At 36.3% G+C, this 26,346-nt stretch overlaps 2 protein-coding genes and 1 non-coding gene across 3 annotated transcripts; 1 reads left to right on the plus strand and 2 right to left on the minus strand.

The window, feature by feature from the left end:
• Positions 1-1,632: 1,632 nt before the first annotated feature.
• On the minus strand, positions 1,633-8,767 carry LOC21385526 (callose synthase 12). The gene is made up of 2 exons (XM_010099604.2): positions 3,223-8,767; positions 1,633-2,047 (listed from the first exon to the last, which is right to left on the minus strand). The coding sequence occupies exon 1, from the start codon at positions 8,554-8,556 to the stop codon at positions 3,232-3,234; it is 5,325 nt and encodes a 1,774-aa protein (XP_010097906.1). The 5' UTR covers positions 8,557-8,767; the 3' UTR covers positions 1,633-2,047; positions 3,223-3,231.
• On the minus strand, positions 5,508-5,588 carry LOC112091878. Its single transcript, XR_002902336.1, has one exon. It is a non-coding gene; the product is annotated as a small nucleolar RNA J33 (small nucleolar RNA).
• Positions 8,768-18,830: 10,063 nt separating the features above from the next.
• On the plus strand, positions 18,831-25,023 carry LOC21385527 (E3 ubiquitin-protein ligase COP1). The gene is made up of 13 exons (XM_010099605.2): positions 18,831-19,415; positions 19,921-19,998; positions 20,088-20,243; positions 20,363-20,719; positions 21,248-21,405; positions 21,536-21,601; positions 21,911-21,989; positions 22,086-22,241; positions 22,365-22,463; positions 22,911-23,015; positions 23,553-23,732; positions 24,273-24,383; positions 24,463-25,023. The coding sequence occupies exons 1-13, from the start codon at positions 19,083-19,085 to the stop codon at positions 24,631-24,633; spliced, it is 2,049 nt and encodes a 682-aa protein (XP_010097907.1). The 5' UTR covers positions 18,831-19,082; the 3' UTR covers positions 24,634-25,023.
• The last annotated feature ends 1,323 nt before the right edge of the window (positions 25,024-26,346 follow it).

Genomic DNA, 26,346 nt, shown 5'->3' on the forward strand with positions numbered 1-26,346 from the left:
GCCCACCACGTCCAAAGACCATAAATAGAAAGTTGAAGGCAACGAGACGATAACTTAATGCAATCACCACCTTGTCTGATCTATGCTCCAATCCCGTTGACTTTTGATACCATTCCCTAAATCCAATTCTACACTTCACACTATGCACATCTAGTTTTTTGTCTGTCTAACCCCGCTACGAGACCCACACATCAATCACGTGGCGTGACACCATAAAATCGAGACACTACCATTTTGTAAGGATATTTATAGAAATCTCAAATCATGTATAGTGTTAAATATCAAATAGGGAGGAAGAGAGAAATATGTCAATAATTAAAATGAATTAAAATTAATAGGTCAGTAATTTACATAAGTTAATAAATAGGTTAAATTACTATTTTCGTTCATAACTTATCTGGTTATGAACCATAACTTATCTGGTTATGAACTATAACTTAACAAGTTATTATCCATAAATTACGGTTTTTGTCCATAACTTGTCTGGTTATGAACCATAACTTAACAAATTTGTCTATAATTTATCTGGTTATGAACCATAACTTGACAAGTTATGGCCTATTAATTTTTATAACTAAAAGTTGGTCTATATACTTCCTTAAACTTTTCAAATTGGCATATTTTCTATTATTTTCATATCAAATAACATCAAAATTGAATCATCAGTTTCCAATTGATAAAGCACAATTTTTTACAAATAGATTTACCGACTGTACAATTTTTTACAAATAGATTTACCAACTGTCTCTTATACGCCTAATATATTAGTAAGTTAAATTTTTTTAACTGTTAAATGTGTATATCTTTTTATTTTTATGTGATTTTATATAAATCTTATAGATAAAAAAATTGACATATCAATATATTAACGTACTAAAAAAAATTTAAAATAATAATAATTCACTAATTATATCACTTAATAGAAACCCCAAAAGGTTGACTGTTGCACATAAGCATTAGTGCTAATTGCTAAAGTTAGATTTCATTCAGTACTATTAATTCTTCCCTCCAGAGGTCTGAAATTTATCTGATCCATGTTAAGGGTAACATGGACGCTTTACATAGATCCTGTAGATTAATGCAATGCATGAATCTAATAGATTAGTTGAGACAAAGCTCGAGGACCACGATAATTTAAAAAATAAATAAATAAAAACATCACTTAGTAAAGAGAGAGAGAAAAAAAAAATCTCCATCATTGTCCTTTTCCATATTCAAATGGAAACTCACAACTCATGAGCTTAAAAATAAAAGAGTTAATTTTACAAATAATTCATGAAGTTTATCCTCAATTCTATTTTAATTTTTAACTTTTTAAATGTTTTACAGTTAGTCTTTAAAGTTTCATATTGTTTCAATTTTAGTCTTTCTATTAGTTTTTTGATCCAAAATATTAATTGTTTTAAATTTTGATCCTTAATTTATATAAATTTCATCAAATTGTAACGCATAATTAATGTTAAGACTGAAACTGAAACAAAATAAAATCTCAAGAATCATTTGTGAACTTTTGAAAAGTCAAGAACCAAAGTGAGATTGATTGTGAACTTCAGGGACCTTTTTCAAATTAATACAAAATGAACAAAAAAAAAATGAAAGGAAAAAGAAAAAGAGAGAGAAACTTGAGCAGCGGAAGAAGCAATGCAAAATTTGCAGCATCATGGATAAAGATGAAAGCTAGCAACGTATTCGTACAAGTAGACAAACAGCTATAGTCCTGAGAAAAGAATAAAAAAATGAGTAACAAAATCTGAATTAAACTAGCAGAACACTGGCTATACTCATTATACACACCGCGAAGGAGACGTATCTTTTTAGGATATGGAAGGGTCAATCAAGAGCTCCTCCTCCCGATTAAAAGTGAGCTTGTTCTAGGTATTAAAAATTTTTCTAATTACCCAATCAATGAGAGACCAAAAATTACAAAAAAAAAAAAAGAAGGGTAGCAATGAAGAAACCCGACATGCCTACAAGAACCTCCGGCGTATTGAAACGGCCTTGTTTTTCGTCTTTTGGAGTTTCCATGCGCCTCGCGATTACATCAAACCTGTACAAAGTTACCCAGCTATGTTAGTAATTAGTAATTAGTGTGGGAACTATACAAGAGTGTTATAGTGGAAAGAATTTCAGCGTTAATGCTTGACTTGACTAGTTGCAGAAGCTACCTATCCATTTCCCTCGCACTTAAAACCTTAAAACTTTTAAAACTTACAGGAGTAGTCAACCGAAGTTCTTATGTTCTTCCATACTGAGTACACAAGAGTTGGAAATCTATTTGCTTGAATTTGAATCATTTAATGCAACGGCATGTGTGTCTTACAATTTAATTACAGAAAGTATATATTACAAACTAACAAGTCTAATAAAGAAGACAAGTATCACAAAATATCTTGTTCAGCATGATAAAGAGGGAAAAGAATTGCTCAAACTAAACTAAAGAGGGAAAAGAATACAAGTATGTTCTTGGTTGTCCCTTCTTTACAATCTCTTTATATTGAAACTTTAAGGTGTACTCATTTCCTCCTGCCCATATTCATTGAATATGTGCTTTAACAACTTCAATTTCTTTTATATTTTTTGATATTCCAAAATCCCCCGGACTCACTTTATGAGCCCGAGCTTGAAACTTGAGCCTTCCGTCAAACCCTACCATCTTTGAAAAGCAGAAAACTATGACTTTGATCATGTAGGTGCCCATGAGGTGGTTCGGACCCCAGACCTTGTGGGAGAAAACTAAAAACCTGACCATTCCAACCAACACCCCATGGGTAACTTCAACTTCTTTTACTAAAAAGGGGCATTTTATTCGATACAGGAAGTGAAGGTATCTATCTACCTAAACAAGCTGAACGCATGACCATTTAAAATGGATTTCCTCAAAATGCAAATTTTACTTGCTAAAAGAACTAAATTTAACTGCAAATTCGTGATAACCATGTACGAGTGAGATGCATATCAGGTAAGACATGATTAATAGTAATAATAATAATAATAACAACAATAATAATATAATTATAATTATAATAAATCAAAAGAATGATTCCAGGCAATAACCATGCAAATTCACCGACTTGAGCTATTTATATTTAACATAGAAAAACAAAAATGATTATGGATATTGGATGCCAAAGCAGGCATAATTTAATCGATTTCAAGCACAGAATTAAAGATGCATAATGGCACCACCCAGAAGTTTTCCCAGAGACAAGGATGAAGAATTACCTCAAATCATTACATGTCAACCTTAGATTTTTTGCCCGTAACAATCTGGAATATCCGGAGGCCCCTGCTGAATGCTTCATTGAACAGGATCCTAGTCTGCATAGACTGAAACCCAGGAAGCCATGATAGAAGAGCCACAGGAACCAAGATAATCACACCAAATACTATATCGTACAATCGAGCCACAGAGACGACCAATTCCCAAAGTATCGTAGACTGCAGAAACGGGCGAAGTACTTGGCAAATCAATATCATGCCCCACCCAGTGGGGATAAATGGCAATAGACTAGTGAAAATGTCCATGAAATTGAAGTTTGTGAACTTCAGCAATGCAATAATCACAAGTATCCCGAGTACAATGACAAGAAACTGGACCAGACGGTAGTATATGTGCTCTTTTGCTGCATATCTGTCCCGAGCATATGCTATCACCACATATATTCCAAAAGCCACCAGGACATAGATCCAAGACAACAAATATACAATGATGCTTTTATTTCCAGATGCAATATCAAGCTGGTACACAATACCATATTGGAAAAAGAAAAAGCGGAGATCCAAAATTACCTCCAGCAACTTTCCCCATAAGCCAGTGGTTCTCAAATGATCCTGCTCCTCATACCACCATCTTTCCCAGCTCTGCTCAGCTTTCGCAAACACACTACCACGAAACCAAATCCAGTTCATGAAGTCATCAAAATCATCTACAGTCTTCAACCAATCGAAACCGGAAGGATTAAAGACAAAGGGAGCCATGATCCATGAGGCAACAAGAAACCAACTAGAGATGGTCAAGGCTATGTATACAAACGTGTCCTTGGCTACAGCACTATGCGATGCATAAACTATAAGTATCAGCCCAAGTTCAATAGCTTTTATGAAATGACTACGAGCGTAGAGTCTATAATTTTCTGCAAAACTCTTGTGCTGAACAACAAAGCCACGTCCAGTGGCACGATACTTTGCACCACCATGAAGAATAGTTCGGCCAAAGAAGTGGGTACGAGTTCCCATCGAGAATGTGTAGAAAACAGAAGAAAGCTGGAGCTGCATTGTCAAGAAATCCCAAACAGCCTGCAGGAAACCATGCTCAAGAGAGTTCTCCACTATCATTGGAAGGGCAGTGAAGAGACCAAGTTGGATGATGAACTGCTGATTCAAGATTGTGCTAAGTGCTTTATTGCTATCGTTCGACAAAGCAGAACCCTCGATACCACTAAGAGCCAGATACAGACGGCCCCACAAGAATGCATATACAGTCAGAATAACCATCATTGTGTTTAAAAAGAATCCCACTGTAGTGTAAAAGAATGACAGCATTCTAAAGAAATCCAGCCTATGACCCAGCCTGTAGACATCTCTGCTCAGTACTTGCTCCCCATTTCCACTTGCAACCTTGGCTTCAAACATGGAAATTTGGTTCAACCCTACATCTCTTCCCTTTCCAACTTGAATATATTCATGGTGAGTAACATTGCCTCCACGCAGCGTGCAGTTAAAGCCAGCAAAAATGTCTTCACTAATGTTAATCACCCTGGAAGCTTTACTAAATCCACCTCGAGTGAAGAACCAAAACCTGTCAAACACATCAGGATGGCCATAATGCATTCGAACTTTTAGAGGGTTCGCCAAAACACGCTGACCCAAGGTGACAAAGCTAGTTTCTTGCGCCGACATAAACCAAGCAAGTGATGAAACAGAACCAGTAAAAACATGTTCTCTGACTCCCAAGATTGTAGGTTTTCGGACACCATAGTAGCGCCTGTATTCTTCCAATAGATTCCTCATTTTCAGGGCCTCCTCGAAGTAGTTATCCTGGTTCATATCAATTGTCTGAACTGCGTCACCACGAGTGAAGATAATGGCGTGATTTTGATTCTCTGGTTTTCCCTCTCCGAGCTTCAACGGACCAGGCAACTTTACACGGTAGATTTCCACTTCCTTATCTAACTTCTGATCATACTTCACCAGAACAGAGTAATAATCTTTCTCGTCTCTGCCAGTTGACACCTCATCAACATAGGCAACTCGAAGAGCCTCATTGGTTTTCATTAGATACAAAATTTCCTCAGCATGCGGGTCTTTTTTTGCCTTCTGCGTTCCATATATCTGGCACGCTACCACATATGTAAACTTCATTAAAGCAGTCCCATACTCATGGCCTTTGAATAACAAACTCACCGAACTGTTTGTTCTACTTAAACTCTTAGATGAAGGAGACCTCTCCGAGTTGAAACCGTCCAGGCTGATGTCTCGCCTCATTGAACCAAGCTCCCGTGATCCTTCACGAATGTCCATCTCTGAAGCAGAGTCTAGAAATGCCAGCATCTTAAGAGCTCGATAGTAATACATCATTCCCCTCACAGTTCGTGAAAGTGTTTGGCCTCTGTACGATGCCCAGAGCCTGAGATCTCTCAACTTCGTTGTCCATATTTCCTTATCATCTACTATTCCTTCTCGGCGCATCCTCTCCATAAAATTTTTCCACTCATCATTATAAATTGTCTGCAAATAATACAGGGTCGAAATCCCATCCTCATTCTCAGTCCTGAGTTGCTCTTTGTTGTACAAAACTTCTTCGCTGTAGTAAGGGGTCAGAACACTGAAAGCCATCATTTTCTCAACTTGGGGAGCATGGGGCATGTTCATAAAGAGGGAGTTACTAAAGAAAGCAATTCTGCGTCTTGCCTCAAGGTTAACCGGGATATTGTGCATTGAATCCCGAGAAGTGAGTATGGTGTGCAGGCGCCGCACCTGCCGATAGAAGGCTTCATCATCAGGATCCGGAAACTGAACAGAATTCTCAAACAGAAGCCCTGCTGTAGAAGCCAGATTTTGAGGAGCCAAACCCTCCTCCTTTAACTGTTCAATGCTCCTCTTGTCCCTGAAAAAATCTCGAATAACAATCTCATAGAGGGCCTGTAGAGTATTTACCACCTGGCTAGCATCTTTGTTAGGCTTGTTCAACAGTTCAACAAGTTTGATCAACTTCGAGTGGAGTGTGGGAAGTGCAGTCGTTTTAAAAGTTTTCGTGAACCTCTCAATCTGTAGAGAGTGATCAATCTCTTGAAATAGAACCGTGACAATGGAATGCTCTTCGCTGTTACGTTTGATAATCTGAAGAATCAAGTGCTTAGTACAATCATAAGCTTCTATCACAGCACAACGCCTATATTCATTCTTGCAAATCTTATACCAAAGCCACTTATCAGAAGCATCCACCAACTCCTTGCCCTGGCTGAGCGCAAGCAGCAACTCATTGCAGAGAAGGAAACAAGGCCAGCGAATTACCCTGACATTCCAAGAGTTCTGGGGCAGCTCCAACAACTCAAGTTCTCGGTCAGAGATAATATCTTCTTCCCTGAAAGTCATTATTATCTCATTCCATATCAAAGCAAACTTGTTTGCCTCTACCTGATTAGATTCGAGCTTCCTGTATGGCTGACCAAACCCATATCTCAGCTTCAACCGGTGAATAGCATCTTTAAACTTATTCCTTAGCGTCCCCCTTGCATTCAACAGCTGCTCCTCTGGCATGAGATTGAACTGAATTGCACTTGCAAAGAATTGGAACCTTAATCTCAATTGTTGCAGATTCCGGATCTCGCCCAAGTGTGAAAACAACCCTACTGCTGCCCCCACAAAAGAGGAATAGATAGAATACCAAATCTGCAAATCCATGAGGTAAATCAAAACAACCGGAAGCCATAGTAACCCAACAGAAAATCTATTGCTGCTTTCAAAAAACTCATGCCACTCGTAATCCAAGTTCTTAATTCTCAACAGTGCTTTTGATGGGGCAATCATGGGTTTGATCTGCATGAAGTAACTGAAGCAAAACTTTGTAGCCAGCACCACAATCCAAAACAAAGTGTACTTTATATTGTCCACAAGACCTTCCCTCAACCCGCGACCAACAAAGATTCTGCCCTGAAACCACCACGACATCATGCGAAAGATCCTCCAATTTGTACCCTCAATAAAATTTCGAATCCAGGGGAGAATAAAAAGAGCCAGTGCTAGAATCTCCGGGAGAACAAAAACCAATGCCACCTGAAGAAAAGTCACCACCCTCCGATTCGCCTCGGCCGACCACCTCCTATCATTATTCCTCTGTGTCCAAATCCTCGCATAGAACACCCCAAAAACCACAATCCACCCTGCAGCAACAGCACTCTTCAGCACCATCCTCACCCCGAGCCTTAAAGTCTCCCTCGAAACCAAACTGTACTGCATCCCCGCGTCGAGCAACGACTGCAAGAACCTCAACGCACTCCATGTGAAGAATACGGTGAGAACCCGGACCTGAACGCCCCGATCCCGCAGCGAATGCCAAGGATACTCGTCCTGTTCCCAGGCAACAATAATGGCCGCCTGAAGGAACAAAATGAGCATGATCCAAAGCCTATCAAAGCTTCTAAACAAGTTCCAAAACGACCTCTGCTCCACAAACCCGGTCTTACCCACATGCCTACTCCTACTAGAAGTCACAAAGAAATTGCTCCCAACATCAACAGGCCATTTCAACTTATCGAAACACCTTTTACTCCAAAAATACTCGTTTATATCGTCATAATTCCTCCACACACTGTGCGGGGCTGTCCCGTTCCTACTACTCTCAACCTCGGCCCTAATCGTCTCGTAAATCGGCTTTACAACGCAGTTCAAGAACGCGTTCTCGCCGGAGACCGAGGGCATAACCGGCTGCCCCGTGTTCTCATCAATGTAATCCTCCAAAATCTTGTTCAATTCCATGGCCATATTATGAAATATATAGCAAATACACTCTGGAACAAATCGGAGATTAGCAGACTCACCCCAAATCAGGAGATAAAGCGAGACGTAGAGGAGCTCGCGGCGCTGGTCCGACGACGCCTCGCGGCGGTCGGAGATCCAAATGTTGGACTTCTTCCCCAAATAGTAGCACCAATCGGTGTAGTTCTTCAACAGCTTCTTGCGGAAGCGGCGGAGGACGCTGACGTCGAGTGTGTCGATGTTGTCCGGCGGCGGCGTGAGGCGCATCTGGGCGTTGGCGAGGTGGAGGACGAGGTGCTCCCTCTGGTTCCGAACGTTATCGTTTTGGAAGCCGAAGAATAGTGCGAGCCAATCGAGGAGGTCCATGTGAGGGAGCCATTGCGCGAACGGCGGCCGACGGAGGTTCCCGACGGCTCGCAGCGCCGCCGCCGCGGCTCGAACCTCCGGGTACCGCAGCGACGGGTGGTCCGCGAGCAGGTTGTGCACCGGGATTATGTTGTACGGCTCCGACTCCGGATCTCCCGCCGCCGCCGCCGGGCCCGGACGCGAAGGTGGGGGCGGTCGCTGGCGGAGGCTCATGAGAGGGTTGAATCGGAAGAAATGGTGGCACGGAAGCTCCGAATATTCGTGTATAGCTTTATCTTCCCTATCTGAAAGACAGAGAGAATTGGTTTAGAGAGAGAGAGAGAGAGAGAGAGAGAGAGAGAGAGATTGAGAGAGAGAGAGGAGAGAGATGCTTCGGAAGATGCAAATGGGAGAAGAAGGAAACAAAGGAGGCGCGTTTCATAGAAAGCGCGTTGCGGTGTTTTTGCTCTTTCTCTTATTTCTTATTTCTTATTTCTTTTTGTTTTGCTTAGTGTATTTGATTTTCATTGTTTTTTGAATGGGAAATTTCCCTCTTTTTCATTTTATTCCTTTTTTTGGACGACTATCGCATTAGTTTCCTTTACATTCTAAGCAGCGTTACATTATTACATGGCAATAGATCTTTAGTAGTAATCAGGGCAATGCAAAATAATAAAAAAAAAAATGAAAAGAAAAGGGGTTGTTTAACGGTAATTGACATCATTACTGTTCCTTTTTAAAAGCCTTGTCTCCTTATTTTATCCAAAAGTTAATTTTGGATGTCTCTTGTTGAAGTGGAACATCTTGATACATTGTTGTGTCACTAGTTTAAATTTTAATCATCAACGGATAAAGCACATGGTAGAATCATATTTCACGATCTAAGCACTTTTAGCTGTTATTATTCGAGTGATGTTATCAATGGGACTAGCCCTTCTTTTGTTCATGTGCACATATGTCAAAAGTAAAGGATTCTGGATTCGGTTTTATCTATTAAATTATATATAGTGACTTCAATTCTAAATTAAAAAAAAAAAAGGAAAAATATATTTTTGATGCCTAACAAGGCAATACAAACACCAATCTACACTTGTACACCTTCTTATTGCTAAAAACATGACATTCATAGATGATACTTATAAACTCGAATGGAAGGCTAAAAACAAGACACTGACAGATAACATGTTTTAAATAAAAGATACTAAAATAGGTAAATTGAAGATTGAGTATTCTTTTAACATATTTATTACAATCAATAGACATACCAACAATGGCAACTTAATCCTTTAGCTTCCCATCTCCAACCTGATGTTGAGATATGCCTTACTTGTTGCCCTATGCGCATACCGCCACCACCACCTCCGTGAATACGTATGGGTCAAGCTTTTAAAGTTGGGCACTCGGCAATTTACCCAAAGGTGACACCGGCGCTTTGGCCATCCCTCTCTCGTTTTTTAGCTCCGTCATCCCTTTAGTGCATAACAACTATAACTTAAGATTATTAAAGTATTAAATTATTGTTGGTCTATTTTTTAATAGTTTAAGTTTTTAGGATGGATTGATAAACTAACAACTTAAGATAAGTAAATTTACCATTTAGTATACTATATGGTTACTAACCTAAATTATCATAGAAATCCAATGTTTTTTTACTTTAAAAAGTGATTACTCATAAAACTATCTTTTGTTTTTCCTAAAAGAAATTGACTTGAATTTTTTTTAATAAAGATGGTATTTTAGTCAGCCGAAATAAAATATTACAATTGCAATTTTAACAATAAGAAGATTGATGTAATGAATAATTCATTATAATAAATAAATCATTTAGATTATTGATTTGACTATAAAAATAGAAAGAACTTTTCAATATTCATTTTTTTTTATTGGTGTGTATTAAACTCCGTAAGGGAGATAAATTCGATATATATCAGAAATAAATCTTTGACTCTTGCAAACGTCTTATTTCGTTCCAAATCGTATTTAGGAACCCGTTTGGTTTATGGATTAGAACCATGATATTAGAATCATTTCTGATTTATGTATATTTTTTGTGAGAGAAAATACTGTAGCAAATTATAATTCGAATCAGAGAACGAATCCTCAAACCAAACGGGCTTTAAATGTCTTATCTTTGCATTAAAATATCCACTAATTTTTCGTGACTGATATGATAACGAATTTGTTGATTTTTAACTGGCTTAAAATCATCTAGATACAACACTCAGAAGCTACAAATTTAAGAAGAGACTGCACGAAATGTTGATCCCATCGACTAAGACAAAAATACCTGCGTGTACAAATAAAATGTCGCAACGTCAATATAAACACTGGACATTTTTTTCATCACGTCAACATAAAGCCTTGAATATTGTTTTCTTAATAAGAAAGAAGAAAGTCGCAACGAGCTTGATTTTCTCGAGGGGTCACAAACACTTCTCCACCTTATTAAGAAATATAAGCAGTACGTTTGAAGTTTCGGTTCTCAAGCTTTCTTAAGGTGAATTAAATTGGAGATCTTTATTTATTTAATTATTTTTATTATTATTATATTATTTTTATTTTGTCTTCGTATAACCAAAGGGTTGGTAATTAAAAATATTAACCATACGAGCAAATGATTTATATGTTTAAACTTGAATCTTTCAAAGGAATTAGGGCATGCTTGTAATGAGGGAAGTTCAATGTTTTACATATTGTTGCCTTTACTTTACTAGTACTTTGACTTCATCTGTGCTCATTTTTATACTAAAAATCTCTAGATCACATTGAATAGTTTATGTAATTTATCCAATTATATGATTATAACTTGTAATTATATGCAGCTTATTAGTAGGTTAATGCTTCTTACTAGTAAATTATCTCTCTTAAATCATTGTCTTCTTTTCTCCCGTTTATTTTCTTATTATTTAATATTTAATTTCTATAGCTTAGAGGTTGATAATTGACATGGTTAATTTTATTTTTTTTAGCTCCTAATTCTCGAATCACCTTTTTCTTAAATCGAAAGTTTATTAGCATGAGAAAATAAGGGAATTTGTTTGGTGTTCCTTACTTAACAACCGTTGGATTTATATTATTTTTTCAATCTGATTTGATTTTTGACCATATTTAATACAGATCCGACGGTTGATAAATAAGAAATACCGGTATTTAAAAAAAAAAACATCATAAAAAATCTCAAAAAATAAAAGCAAAACACATAACTCAACAATGGACCCCTGTTTTTCCTTTCCCTCATATTCTTTTAAGTCTGTTTCTATTTCTTTCTCTTGTTTCAAATCTTCATAAAATAAAGCTAGAAAATAGAAATCTTATCAATAACTTTAATTGCACCATTAACTTAGCTTAGAAAAGAGTGCTTTGCATAAATTTAAAGCATGATACAATGACTTTCCTTACAATGCGGCATGAACCCATAATTAAGTAGGAGCAATGCTAATATCATTCTTTCTATCACTCTATTTGTTATTCTTTATATTTATCATTTGACATATAGGCTTTGTTAACAAAAAATAAGATAATAGAGTCCATATGTCAAAAGATGATGAATATGTTAGCGTTACTCATTTTGTCACTCTTATCATTTATTATTTGACACATACACTTTATTAACAGATACATTATTATTTAAACAGAAAATAATATAATAAAACTTATGTATCAAATAATAAATATAAAAAATAACAGAAATATTAATGCTAACATTTTTCATGTTAGTATTTCTCAATCAAGCAAACACAGATGAAAAATTCAAATGTAATGCACTAGCCTTTTAAATGCTTGAATCTTACTTTCAGCTTAAGATTCACTTGTTGTCGTTGTTTTTTTAAAAAAGTGCATAGAGAAACGACCTTTTGAGGCACCCCCATTTTCCCCACCTCGCAGCGTGCCATAATTTCTTCGCCAGTGTGTTTAAATGACCACTCGCTGTTAGACGCGTGGATCTACCTCCGACTACGTTACGGTCAAAACGCGCCTAGTCTAGTTGTCCTTGTTTTATAACGGAAACTTCAAATTGAAAAGCAACAGTTGTCCAGCTCATCGCGTGGGCCCCCATTGATGATTTGGATGTATTTGACTAGGCGAACTTGGCGTGGAGAAAAATATCTACGCGTAATAGATTTTTAGGTCCGTTTAGTTCGCTGATTTAAATTTTTAATATGAGTTAAAATATAATTTTATGTATGAATTTTTTACTGTAATAAAAAAGTTAGATGTGACTGTTTCTGAGAGTTTTTTACTATAACAAAACTCAAATTTTAAATTCGAATCGATAAAATAAACGGAATTTTTTTTTTAAGGTTTTAATTTAATCCGCTTTCTGGAAATTGACATTTGGTAAAATAAACGGAACATTTTTTTTTTTAAGGTTTTAATTTAATCCGCTTTCTGGAAATTGACATTTTTCTGTAATTTTTAGAATAAAACCTAGGAAAAAGACAGGTAGTCTTGTTATATTTCGAGAACCAAAATATATATAATATATATATATAACATGGAATTTATAGGGGAAAAATAGAAATACGCTTTTAGTATAAGCTTTCAAATAATTTTGAAACCATTCACGCTATATCTCAAATAAGTATAAAAATTCCCTGTAATGCTTTTGTGGTAGTAAAATTATGTTCAATGTGCCCCCAGAAGAAAAAGTTCGATAATATACATACTAAAATGCCATATATATAACATTCTCTCAATCCATGTAACATGCATGTAAAGCACGTAATTTTTATCCTTGTAATACAGTTAAATGACATAAATGCTTGTGTTCGAAATAATAGAAACTGAAGGAATGTCACTTTAATGAGACATGATAAGATTATCTCACTATAAAATACCGGCCAAAAATCAACAAGATACGTCGTTGAAAATTCATCATCGCTTGTCTACGGCCTTTGCTAGACGTTGAGGCGATCTCCTAGATTATCACCAATAATCTACCAAACCATGTCACTAGAATCACTAGAATCAACAATGATTACTAGTTGTGGCGTGTGGGGTTTACGTATTGTAATTTAGTCGGTCCTATAACTACACCATACTTCTATTGGGTTCTGCTCTCCTTTTTCTCTTTTCCCTCTCACTGTTGTCTGTCATCTTCCTTCTCACCGGTGAGATTCTCCGTCAAAGTCCACGTTGATCTGCGTCGACAAGAGCACCGGATATTTCATATGCGAATCTGAGTTTTGCTTCCCATGCCTCAGCAATGAGATCTCGAATCAGCTAGAGCTCCTTTGGCTCAAATGATTAAAGACGCCAAAACATCTGGTAATTTCCCTCACGCTTCCCAACACTGGCACCAAGGAAGGCAATATCTCTTCAAATATAGTGTGATGACATGACTGTGATATTCTCTGTAATATTTTATGTCCCTTGGCATATATTAATACAAGCCTAAAATTCGTGGCAGTTTCTTTTAGAGTATATTTGGTAGGAATGAGAGATGAAGGGAGGGAGAGGGATGGAGGGAGAGCATCAATTTCTTGTTTGGTTGGAAGGAGAGGAGGTGTGGAGGGGTGTGCTCTCCCTCATGGCCCACCAAATTGGATCCTTCCATTAATGGAAAGATTGAAGCAATCAATTTACCTATTACTTTAAAAGACTATTTTATCTTTTGATTAAATTATTAACAAAAAGTTTAAATGGATAATATAGTAATTTAACAAAGAATTGCCATCTATCCTTTCAACTCCCTCTCCATCCTACCAAACAATATGAATGATTGCTACAACCCTCTCCATCTCTCCTATCCCCATCCATCCGACTCTGTCTATCCTTCTTATTCTCAATCCCTCCAACTAAGCGAAGCCTTAAAACCCATTCTCATTCCCTTTGTACTTCGTATAGACTAGGGAGATTTAGACATATGGCCGTATTACAACTCTATTGAAATATGGCTTAGGTTTGAGAATATTTCATACATGTCCTAATTGAAATATCGCTTACAACTCGAATTCTCCATTGTTTCTTTTCTTACATTTTCTTACTTGTTTGTGTATGGAATTCCTCTCCTATGAGAGATGTATGTGAGATGAATAAAAAGAACTTGACCCATTTTCAAGTAATTTTCTCTGCGTTAGCTGTTAAGTTAGCTGTTAAATTGTTATTTTGAGTTGGTACGTAACATTACATTATTAACTTTATAATGATATGTTACTTTTTTTTTTTTACATAATTTGTTCTACTTTTTCTCATGATTTGTGGGATATCTAATCATAAAAAAGTTGACAATTAGTTATCATTATTTTACATTTAAAAGGGGATATAAGAGTGCGGTTTAAATTTATAATTCACCTTTGCTTCATTCGACGAAGACAACACCAATAACAAACCCTCACTAGAGTAATGGCTCGAACACGACTGCCAGAAAAGAAAACGAAAAAACATCGCCAATTCCCCTCGCCCAATCAGTCCCATGGTTGGCCCTATTGTTAGGGATACTTTTGATGGGGTTGTGAGTGTTCAAACCCCCGTAGATAATTCACAATCAGCGGGCGTTAACTTGCCGCCACCTATTGGAATTGATGTAGTAACAACATATGTTGTAAGTATTTCATCGTATGACGTTATTTAATTTTCTTTTAAAAAATAAATTTGTTGTAAAAATTACTTTTGATTTTGTTCTTTCATTTGAACATGTTGTACGAGACGCATTATATTATAATTAATATTACATTATATTAATGATGTTCTATTTTGATGATATGTTAGTATTTTTGAACCATTTGTTGTTTTTTTTTTTTGTATTTATTTATTTGTATTTTAATGTTTGCGTTTTTTGTTTTTTGTTTTTTTTTTACGAAATGTTCCTTCATAGACCGTGATTTCTGTATATAATTATAAAGTGTTGTATCATACCAAATCGTAATTGGAGTAAAAATGTTTGCGGTACCATTCCTTCGTTCATTAAACCACTTCAATAATAACTGGATCCAACAATCAACGACCCTTGATACTGAAAATTCTCTATTATACCCGACGACTTCTTTTAAATATTGACGTATTTATGAATTAATGTCGTTCAACTGACGCATGTACCTCTCGCAATCAGAAATTGTATAAGCCCTAGCGCTAGCTTCAAAAGCACTAACAATGTTAGTTTATCAATTTATCTCAAAAACTTAAACTATTAAGAGGCGGATCAATAATAATTTTATACTTTAACACTCTCCCTCATGTGTGGGCTGAACAATGAGCAATCATATAGGTAAATTAATTAGAAAGCCCAACACGTGAAATATTTAAGCCTGAGATATATTAAAGACCCAACACATGATGACAATTTAAATGAGAATAAAGAGTACAATTACAGGAGTTTGAACACAGGACCTCCCGCTCTGATACCATGTTAGTTTACCAATCCATCCCAAAAATTTAAGCTATTAAGAGGCGAACCAACAATAATTTTATACTTTAACAGCAACTTTAAAATTTGTTTTCAGATTACCATGCAAGTGGTAGATACATAAACCATGTTGGGCATGGGAAAAACTTTCGCAACAGCATAAGCTATACTATCATGCCTGTCTGAAACGAAAACCAAATCTTCACGTTGTCCGATTACTTCCTTTGTTAGTTTATCAATTAATCCCAAAAGCTTAAGCTGTTAGGATGTAAGTCAATAATAATTTTTATATTTTAACACTCTCCCTCACGTGTGGGTTGGACAATGAGCAATTGTGTGGGTAGATTAATTAGAAAGCTCAACACGTAAATATTTAAGCCTGAGATATATTAAAAACGCAACACATGATGATAATTTAAATGGGAATAAAAAATACAATTACAAAAATTAAAACTCAAGACCTTCCGCTCTGATACCATGTTAGTTTACCAATTAATCTCAAAAGCTTAAACTATTAAGAGGTGAACCAACAATAATTTTTATATTTTAACTCCCTTTAATTTAACTAAAAACCACTCCCATGATTTATTATTTTCAAGAGTCCACGAATACAAATGCTAGTAGGAATATCTGGTTATTACCATCAAGAGTACTAGCAATCAACATCACACTGGCATACTTGTTCTTCGAATGCGTTTCATCAATAGAAATGACTGGGCGACAATGGCGCAATCCAATAAGTATAAGAAACGACCCTTATCATTGGTCATTAATCCAGTGATTGTTCCTGCATTTGTTAAAAAAAAAAAAAAAAAAAACAAAGTCCATCAAAATAATGATAGTGTCATTAAAATAATGTAGATAACAATAGCTGGAAACATATTAATTGTCTAATAAAAAATAAAAAATAAAGAATAAAGTTTATACCAGGATTAGTGGACTCCAAAACAAAGCAATAAGATGGCAGTTCTGAGTACGATTCATCAGACAATCCCCTAATATATAGCATCTAATGCCAATCCTTGTGCCCTCCATGCCTTGTTATAACTAATATTTGCCTTATGCTTCTGACGCACGTGGTCAATAATGTCTCCAGGGGTAGTCCTATCTCCATTTTTTTTTTTTTCAGAAAATCTATCCTTCATGCGGCTATTAATTATTAAGGTCTCGTTTATTTCACCGATTCGAGTTTTCAGTTTTAGGTTTCTACAGTAAAAAACTCTCAGAAAATGTCACATCTAATTTTTTCTACTACAGTGAAAAGCTTTCAAAAAATATTACATCTCAGTTCGAATTAAAAACTCGAATCCACGAAATGAACGAGGCCATATTACTCGCTTGACGATGATCTGATTGAACAATCTCTAATTTACAAGAATGCTCGCGGACATATTTACGAACTTTCCACAAGTGCCCTCCTCTCAACCTGGAAGCCCTAAAGTATCAATCACACTTGTCTTCCTTACAATGAACGACTAATACTGTGCCATTTGATTTCTTTGTTTTGAATTTGAAATTGTTCTTCAACGCGATCATATGCAATGCCTTTTGCAATTCAAACTTGGATTTGAAAGCTGCATTATCGTCTATATCGTAAGTATCTGGCATGCTTGTTACATCGACATGGTCAATAACAAAATCATCGTCGGTTATGTGCATCTCACGATCATTCATATCATCAAACATTATCCAAAAATTCCGTAAATACATTGCCAACTTCAATACTATTGGTTGCCGATCCCATCAGTTCAAACGTCAAAAGCCTTAAAAAAAAAAAAAAAAACAATACCGGTGAAATCACATATCATTATATATACAAAACAATAAAAAAGATACGACAATATAACTACGAAACAATAACAAGAGTAGTAATATATGTAAACGCAAATTAAAGGGGAAAAGAAAAAAAATCTTACACGGCTCTCAAAACTCAATAACCTCTCAAAAACTATTGCAGGGAGCCAAAGTAATTAAAAAACGTTAAAAGCTAGATGAAATGGGCGGTAATAATTTAAATTTTCAGATTTAAATGAATTGTTTTTTTTTTTTTCTTTGCTGGAAGAGACAAACTATGGCAGTTAGTTATAAACAAAAAATGCCCAGTAAAATAAATAGAAGGGCAATTTTGGGTGTAAAAAAATACAATTTTTAAAAAAGGCGATATATGTGATATTTGAAAAGGAAGCCACATTTTATTTCAACTCTTAAAAAAGGGTTTTACTATAGACTAATTAAATGGGCCCCTGGTTGGAACGTGGGCCGGTTCGGCCTACTTGAGCCTTGAATCGAAAGCCCAAGTCCTAAGCCGTTTTAAGGCCAATACAATTTTAATAGAGTTTGCCCGTTCAGCCTTGTCCATTTAGCTGTCAAATTTAACAACTAACAGAAGGCAATGCTTGCATAAATGAAAAAGAAAAAAAAGGAAAAAAAAAAAAGAAGAGTATTAACAGAAGGCATGGAAAGAAAATTAGTTAGGGTAAATGGGAATTCCTAAGTTTGAGTTTTATAACAAGCACTTTGAAACTATTTATTAGGTGACAACTCAACAACTCAATATGCTTAGCTTTTGATGGAGTTAAAAAATAACACGTCTCTCGACATGACAGATTCAGTTTTAGTCTCTCGACGTACCTATAATTTATTATGAATGTACAGTACACGACTAATAATCATGTATTAAGAGGATAGTTATTGTTGTTTGTCCCATTTTCTAACAGAAAAACCTCAACTAGGGCCCCAAAGATTTTGTATTGTAGTCACCACTCTTATTTTTTTTTTCAATTGTTTATTTTTTATTTAACAAACTTTAACTGAAATATTGGAATTTATGTAATAGAATCAGAAAAATATGGCTTTGTTCATTTCACGGATTCGAGTTTTCAATTCGAGTTAGAGATGTGACATTTTCTAAGAGTTGTTCACTGTAGCAGAAAAAGTTAGATAAGACATTTTTTAAAAATTTTTCACTGTAAAAATTTAAAATTAAAAACTCAAATCAATGAAATGAATGAGGCTAAATTTCTATAATTCTCTATATTCAATCATTAAATGTATATCACAAATTATTTATTTTATATATATTTTTAATTTAACGTGATTTTTATTATATAGTATGAAAAAAAAGCCTGCCACATAAATCCTAATTACTTTTTGCAGAGAGAGTTTCAGAGAATCAGAACACATCTTTCAGCCATAGGAAAAACGATCGGACCCAGCCGCCTCAGCAAGCAAAAGCCAACAACATCACGTGGACTATTCTCATCCTCAATCCTCATAACACCCTCCCTGGGTCCCACTCTCAAACTCTTTCCTTTCTTTCACCTCCCTCCCTCTCTCTCTCTGAACACTCTCTCCTCTCCCAAACGAACTCACACCACAATATCACAGAGAGAGAGAGAATCAAGCTTGAATTCCGATGGACGAGGTTTCGAGCGGGGCTCTGGTCCCGGCGGTGAAGCCGGAATCGAGGACATCGGCGTCCGTCGCCGGCGCCGCGTCGTCGTCGCAGGATCCGCTTGCCGGGGACGCCGCGGCGGCGGCGGCGGTGGCTGCCGGAGCGACGGAGGTGGACAAGGATTTCCTCTGCCCGATTTGCATGCAGACGATAAAGGACGCATTCCTGACGGCGTGCGGGCACAGCTTCTGCTACATGTGCATCATCACTCACCTCCGCAACAAGAGCGATTGCCCTTGCTGCTCCCATTTCCTCACCACCAAGCAGCTCTTCCCCAATTTCTTGCTCGACAAGGTTCGCCTCCTTCTTCTCGATTTCCTTTTCTTCTGTTCACCGCTTCTCTTTTCACTTTTTCTGTCAAATGCGTTCATCGGAGTGTTGTTGTAGCAGAGATTGAATAATCCTCTGAATCTAATCAAGATCGAACGAGAAATTATTGAGAATTAACCGGAAACAAATGACAACTAAGATTACGTTTTTACACCCTCAGGTTTTATATGATTACGATCAGTTTCTAGTCTCAGAGATCAGGGGAACTTGTTCGTCTTTTAGCTTTACGAATTTCAGTTGTTTTTAGGCCATTATATATTAGCTTGCCGATATATTAACTAGATAAATAAGTTTAGAGCCAATTACTATTTGTGTTATAGTATTCTGTTTAGAGACGAAATTTATGATTAGTGTTTGAATGTGGTTAAGAGAAGTTCTATTTGTGAAATCGGAAAAAATGGAATGCTTGGAAATGCAATGTGGCTTATTGTTAATTGTTATACACGGTTTCTCTGTGCTATATTTGTAGTTACTGAAGAAAACTTGTGCTCGTCAAATATCGAAGACGGCATCTCCAGTGGAGCACTTTCGCCAGGCGCTGCAGCAGGTGCTCGATTTCTTTGACGGTTTGTGATTTTTGCCGGATATGTTGATTTTCGAATTCCCGTGTGACACTTTGTTTTGATGCTTAGACAGGGCTGCGAAGTTTCAATTAAGGAGGTAGATACGCTCTTGGCCCTCCTCGCGGACAAAAAGAGGAAAATGGAACAAGAAGAAGCTGAGAGAAACATGCAAATACTGCTAGACTTCTTGCATTGCTTGAGGAAGCAAAAAGTCGAAGAGCTCAACGAGGTTTGCTGTTTTATTGGAAAAATTTAAACCCATCTACTTGTGGCCTTGGCATTTAATCTTTGCAGAATAACTTAGAGTAAATGATAGACAAGTTAATGGAATTCAGTTTCTTGTTTTAGGTGCAAACTGATCTCCAGTTTGTTAAAGAGGACATAAATTCTGTGGAGAGACATAGGATGGACTTGTATCGTGCAAAGGAAAGGTACTCTTTGAAGCTCCGGACAGTTGGAGAGGATTCCAGTGCCAGAAAACCGTGGCATTCATTGATCGACAAGAATAGTAGCGGTCCTATCTCCAGTCCTCTTAATCTTCGTGGAGGAATGTCCTCTGGGAATCTTCAAATTAAGAAATTGGATGGAAGGGGTCAAGTAAATTCTTCGGGACTCCAGAGAAAGGATTCTATGAGTGGATCAGATTCACAGTATATTAACCAATCGGGTCTAGCTGTTGTGAGAAAAAAACGAGTCCATGCACAGGTGAGTCTGTTTTTACAGGACTCTGTTTTTGGCTTCCATGTTTGCCTTTTCCTTATATTTGTGCCTGATAGTCATTTTAATATTCCTATAATCTCAATATAAGCTGGTGGTTTTCTGGTTAAGGGAGGACAATAGGAAAGGATAAACTGTCAAGAACTTCCCCAACTCTCCATAAGTGCATTCAATCTCCTGTTGAATTTTTTTCTTTTACTTTGTTGCAAAATTGCTTATGCAAGCTGATTGAGTTTGGTTACATTTACATGCTTGGTATGCATATTAATGAGTGTTTCATTATCTGAGTGAACCAAGTTACTTTGAGAAAACTCGACTGTTATTTATTTATTGATTCGTTATCTGAGTGAACCAAGTTACTTTGAGAAAACTCGACTGTTATTTATTTATTGATTCGTTATTTTTTTTAACCAAGTTACTTTGAGAAAACTCGACTGTTATTTATTTATTGATTCGTTATTTTTTTTAAAAAAAATTCTGACCTTGATTCTTTCTCATTTTCATCCCTGGATGCAGTTTAATGACCTTCAAGAGTGTTATCTGCAAAAGCGACGTCAATTGGCAAACCAACAATATAATCCACAAGAGAGGGATAAAAATGTCATACATAGAGAGGGTTACAATGCAGGTCTTGCAAGTTTTCAGTCAGTGTTGAGTACATTCACGCGGTATAGGTACGGACACAGAAATTGGTTTCCTTTCAAAAAAAGTTTCTGAATGAGCAATACCATGGTCTTTTCTTTTGTTCGTTTGTTCTTTTTATTTTCATTTGTTGATCCAGTATTTGTTGGTTATTTGAAACAGCCGTTTGAGGGTCATTGCTGAACTTAGGCATGGGGACCTGTTTCACTCAGCCAATATAGTGTCAAGGTGAATTATTCTTTTGCATATCATTGTCTCTCTGTCAAACTAATATTGCATACATCCAATAGAACCTTTGTGTTTATGAAGTTGTGAGTGTGTTAGTTCCTTTAGCTCTTTTACGTTTTCTTCACTTTTTCCCCCTCTATTTTGATTACTAATCCCATCCATGCAGTTTTTTAGGTTAGGCTGTGTTTGACTTGCCAGTAAGGCTTTTATTTTGACTGGAGACTAAAATCCAAGAATTTCTTGTTGATTTTCCCCCTTTTAATTTTATGAGCCAATTATCTACACGTACTGTTTTAACTTTCATTGCAGCATAGAATTTGATTGTGATGATGAGTTATTTGCTACTGCTGGTGTGTCCCGGCGCATAAAAGTTTTTGATTTCTCCTCGGTATGATCTCAAATTATAGGTGCTTTGTATCCTCTTGTTGACTATAAGGAAGTTACTGGTCATTTTGCTCATGATTGCATATGCTTCCATTTCCAGGTTGTAAATGAACCTGCTGATCTGCACTGCCCAGTTGTTGAGATGTCTACACGGTCAAAGCTTAGTTGCTTGAGTTGGAACAAATTTGTTAAGAACCATATAGCTAGTAGTGATTATGAGGGGATTGTAACTGTTTGGGACGTGAACACTCGGCAGGTAATTATTATATAACATTCAACTTGGCTTTTATTATTTAAATTATTGCACAAGTTCTTTTCATATTTATGCTTTATACTTTTTTCTTTGCTTTTTAATTTTTTTTTTAATTTTTTCCTGCAGAGTGTGATGGAATATGAAGAGCATGAAAAACGTGCATGGAGTGTCGATTTTTCACGTACAGAGCCTTCAATGCTTGTATCTGGTAGTGATGATTGTAAGGTACTAATATGTGCTCATCTGTTTCTGTTATCTGTAGTGTAATACATGCATTTTCTGCGTCTCTGATAGATGACTCCACCCACTTTCACCTGTATGGGTAAACTTGCGATTATGAACTTTAGTATCATGATTTATGTAGCTCACGTAAGGACAAGTGGAAAGAGTAATTTCTCTTTCTTGATGAGTAAAACATCAATCGAAGTGCTAACCAGAAAGAGAGAGACACTAAAGCCAGGAGTAGAAAACAAATATAGCAATGCTGCGTTGGTTCCTATCTAATTTACTGCCACCATCAAGCTGATTCATTCGCATTCACTTTGTTATTGAAGAATTATAAATTTCTGAATTATTTTTTGTCCATATATATCCTCTTTTTATTTTTTATTTTTTATTAATGGGTAATTCATGATTGAGTGGCCATATTGACTATCTGGATATGATAAACAGGTCAAGGTTTGGTGCACAAATCAGGAAGCTAGTGTTCTTAACATTGACATGAAAGCAAACATATGTTGTGTCAAGTACAATCCTGGATCTAGCAATTACATTGCGGTATGCTCTTACTGGAAACAAAGTTTAAAGAAAAGCCTTATGCATCTGTTTAATTTAATCTTTCCATTCTCATCATGATTGATCCACGTCTTACTACAATGTATTTTGAGGAGCTGAGCTGGTAATTTTCTCGTCATTGTTGAAAATCTACATTTAATTTATCTAGAGCCCTTAGATTTTATTCTCCTGATTTAAGTGTTGAAATACATTGGACTTATATGACTTCATGATTTATCATCTTTGAGCTCCTCTTAATGTCCTGACTGAGTAGAGGAATATGTATCGGTCTTTATAAATTTTCACCTTTTGAATTCATCCATAACTCAAGATTTAGGTTTCTCTTTCCCAACCTTTTTTATGATGCTATTTGAATCAGGCATGGCATATCAGCCCTGTTTTACGTAAACCTGCCCCTAGTATAATGGACCTTAAAAACAAGTGTCATAGTGCTTTTCCTTATCCAGTATCACCATTCATTTCCTTATATATGTCGTCTTCAAACAATAAAGACGTGTGAGTAACTGCTGCCATTTTCAGGTTGGTTCAGCAAATCATCACATCCACTATTACGATTTAAGGAATGCTAGCCAACCGCTGCACGTGTTCAGCGGGCATAAGAAAACAGTGTCATATGTGAAATTCTTGTCTAACAATGAGCTTGCCTCTGCATCAACAGACAGTACATTACGGTTATGGGATGTGAAGGAAAATACGCTGGTAATTCATTTTCTTATGAAGAAAAAGTAAATTTTTATGCTTTAAGAATCAAGAGCTAAGTGATGCCTTGCTTTATTAAGAAAAAAGGGCGATATGATGACAATTTTGACAATTATGTTTTGGAAATTGTCTAGGATTGTTCATTTTGAAATTCTTCTACTTCTGTTGAAAATTCCGAGCATTGCAGAACTGTTTAAGCGTGTAACCTTTATCCAGTAACATGAGTTCAGAGAAAATAAATAAATAATTGTTTTAATCTGAAGATGTTGATGGAAAGTGGACATAACAGCATGAATGGTAATAAGATTCTTCTTTATGCCCATGAACCTAGGAGGATTGGAGTTTTAAGCTAGAGAGGCTACAAGACCATGTCTTTCTTTTCTGTCCAGGGAGTTTTTCATTTGTAATTTTTTCGGTTCATTGGGTGGCGTCTACACGATTTTGTTTTGTTTTCTTTCTTTTCATTCATTGTTATTGGTTACAGAACATGAAAATTAGATCGAAGTGGTTGAAACTCATAATCTATTAAACTGTTTACAGGTTCGAACCTTTAGAGGTCATTCAAATGAGAAGAACTTCGTCGGTCTTACAGTAAATAGCGAGTACATTGCATGTGGTAGCGAAACGAATGAAGTTTACGTCTACCATAAGGTAAGCATCGCTTCAAACAACAGCCCTCCATACTTATTACCTGGAAACTGAGCGAAGCTCTGTGGATATACTTTTACAGGAAATCTCAAAGCCTGTGACGTGGCACAGATTTGGCTCGCCCGATTTGGATGATGTGGAAGATGAAGCGGCATCTTACTTCATTAGTGCAGTGTGTTGGAAGAGTGATAGCCCCACCATGCTCACCGCCAACAGTCAGGGAACAATTAAAGTGCTGGTTCTTGCGGCCTAACATGTTGCAAGAAACTGATAAGAAAATGGAGAAGATGTTATATTCATTTTTTTTTAACCTACGCAGGATGAGTGTTTTGCTCTTTTTTGCAAGATGAGCTGGGATATAGCTTTTGATGTATTATTGAATGTGTAATTATTCTTGTGTTGTATATATTATTGAAATGTAAAATGGGTGAGTTTATAGGGCATGGTTTATAGTTTGTACTTTTAACGAGCTTTTAGGCAGATTAATTACCATTATAGTAAATAGAAGATTTTTAAGAATTGATGACTTGGGCGAACTCTCAACTTTTAGAGCATTGCTTTCAACAACGGTATGATGGGTCTCCTACTTTCATGTTCTGCCTTATTCCCCTCACTTCTTGATTGATGTAAGCAAAGTTAGCTTTTCGAGGTGTTTTTTCTTCGGTTTTTTACATGAGGGTTAAGTTCACTAAGGGAAGGTTCCCAAGATAGTTATGGAAAACACTGATCAATCAGCTGCAAGTCTTTCAACAGAATGACATTTGTGATTCTCTCTCTGTTTTATTTTTATTTTTATTTTTTTTTGAGGGGGATGAAATGACATTTGTGATTCCCTTAAGTGTATACATATCCAAAATTAAATCCCTTCGTTTTCAAGTAACCGATTTATGAGCTCAGTTTGTGTTAATGGTGTTTAAGAAAAATTTATCTGCACATTTTACCTACTTTTTGCTTGGTTATCCGTAGTTGTGTCAACAAATTAACGCCGTGACATTATGGAAGTACTTGCATGGTAACTCAAGGAAAAAGAGAATATATCTCCTTTCCTTATTCATAAGGACGAAAGTGTAGAAAGGGGCATATTACACACATATAGTGTACGACTTTTACACCTTTTCATTCCTCACAGGCAACAGTTAGTTTCATAACGTTCTTACAAGGCAAAGATAAACAAACAGATGATTATTTCAGAAATCTGTAACAGCGTATCAAACAGCAATACTCAGTTGAAATTAAGTATTACTCCCTGAAGCGCGTTACGTTAATATATATATGTATATATATACACGTATATATATCAAATATAAAAGAAACATAGAATAAAAGAACAATATAAAACCAAACCGCTTGTACATGCATACTGAAACATAAAATATGCCTCGTACTATTACAAAACAAGTGACAGAGCAGGCTGCTAATTAACCTAACGTTTCATGGAGTAAAAACTCAGTCTGAAGAAGCTCAGGAGGGATGCAAAGGGTAGAAGAACTTCCACAAATCTATAACGGGTTTCTTGTACATTAAACTTGTCTCGACCACACTGAATTATCTCGACCACATCCTTTAATTTATAGGACTTGCAAGGTCAAGAAAATACAGACGATTTTTGTGAAATTCAAAATAAAAAGTAAAAAATATAAGAGTAATAAGCTCAGGAGAGATATCGCCGAGTTAAACCTACCACATGATATTACACACTTCTTCACCGATAAATAGTTGACGTCCCAGATAATAAGCCGTGACCAAGACCACTTTTCTTTGACCCACCAACTGATCAGCCATTGTTGAGACTTTGAGACCAGATATCTACTACGTGGTTAGAGCCAAAATTTACAGAAGATGGCGTTAGAAATTTTTTTTTTCTTAAGTTGGCTAGGAAAACAGTGCCATGAAAGATGAAGAAGAAGGTGAAAATGGCTCCTTATATATACCAAAGAATTTGGTACCGTCATCATGAAATATTAAT

Source organism: Morus notabilis, unplaced genomic scaffold (assembly GCF_000414095.1).
Source record: "Morus notabilis unplaced genomic scaffold, ASM41409v2 Scaffold2108, whole genome shotgun sequence".
Lineage (NCBI taxonomy): Eukaryota > Viridiplantae > Streptophyta > Magnoliopsida > Rosales > Moraceae > Morus > Morus notabilis.

Coding starts and splice junctions, on each gene's coding strand:
- LOC21385527 (XM_010099605.2), top strand. CDS start 19,083: ATGGACGAGGTTTCGAGCGGGGCTCTGGTCCCGGCGGTGAAGCCGGAA. Junction 19,416..19,920: donor CCAATTTCTTGCTCGACAAG/GTTCGCCTCCTT, acceptor CTATATTTGTAG/TTACTGAAGAAAACTTGTGC. Junction 20,244..20,362: donor AAGTCGAAGAGCTCAACGAG/GTTTGCTGTTTT, acceptor TTCTTGTTTTAG/GTGCAAACTGATCTCCAGTT.
- LOC21385526 (XM_010099604.2), bottom strand. CDS start 8,556: ATGAGCCTCCGCCAGCGACCGCCCCCACCTTCGCGTCCGGGCCCGGCG.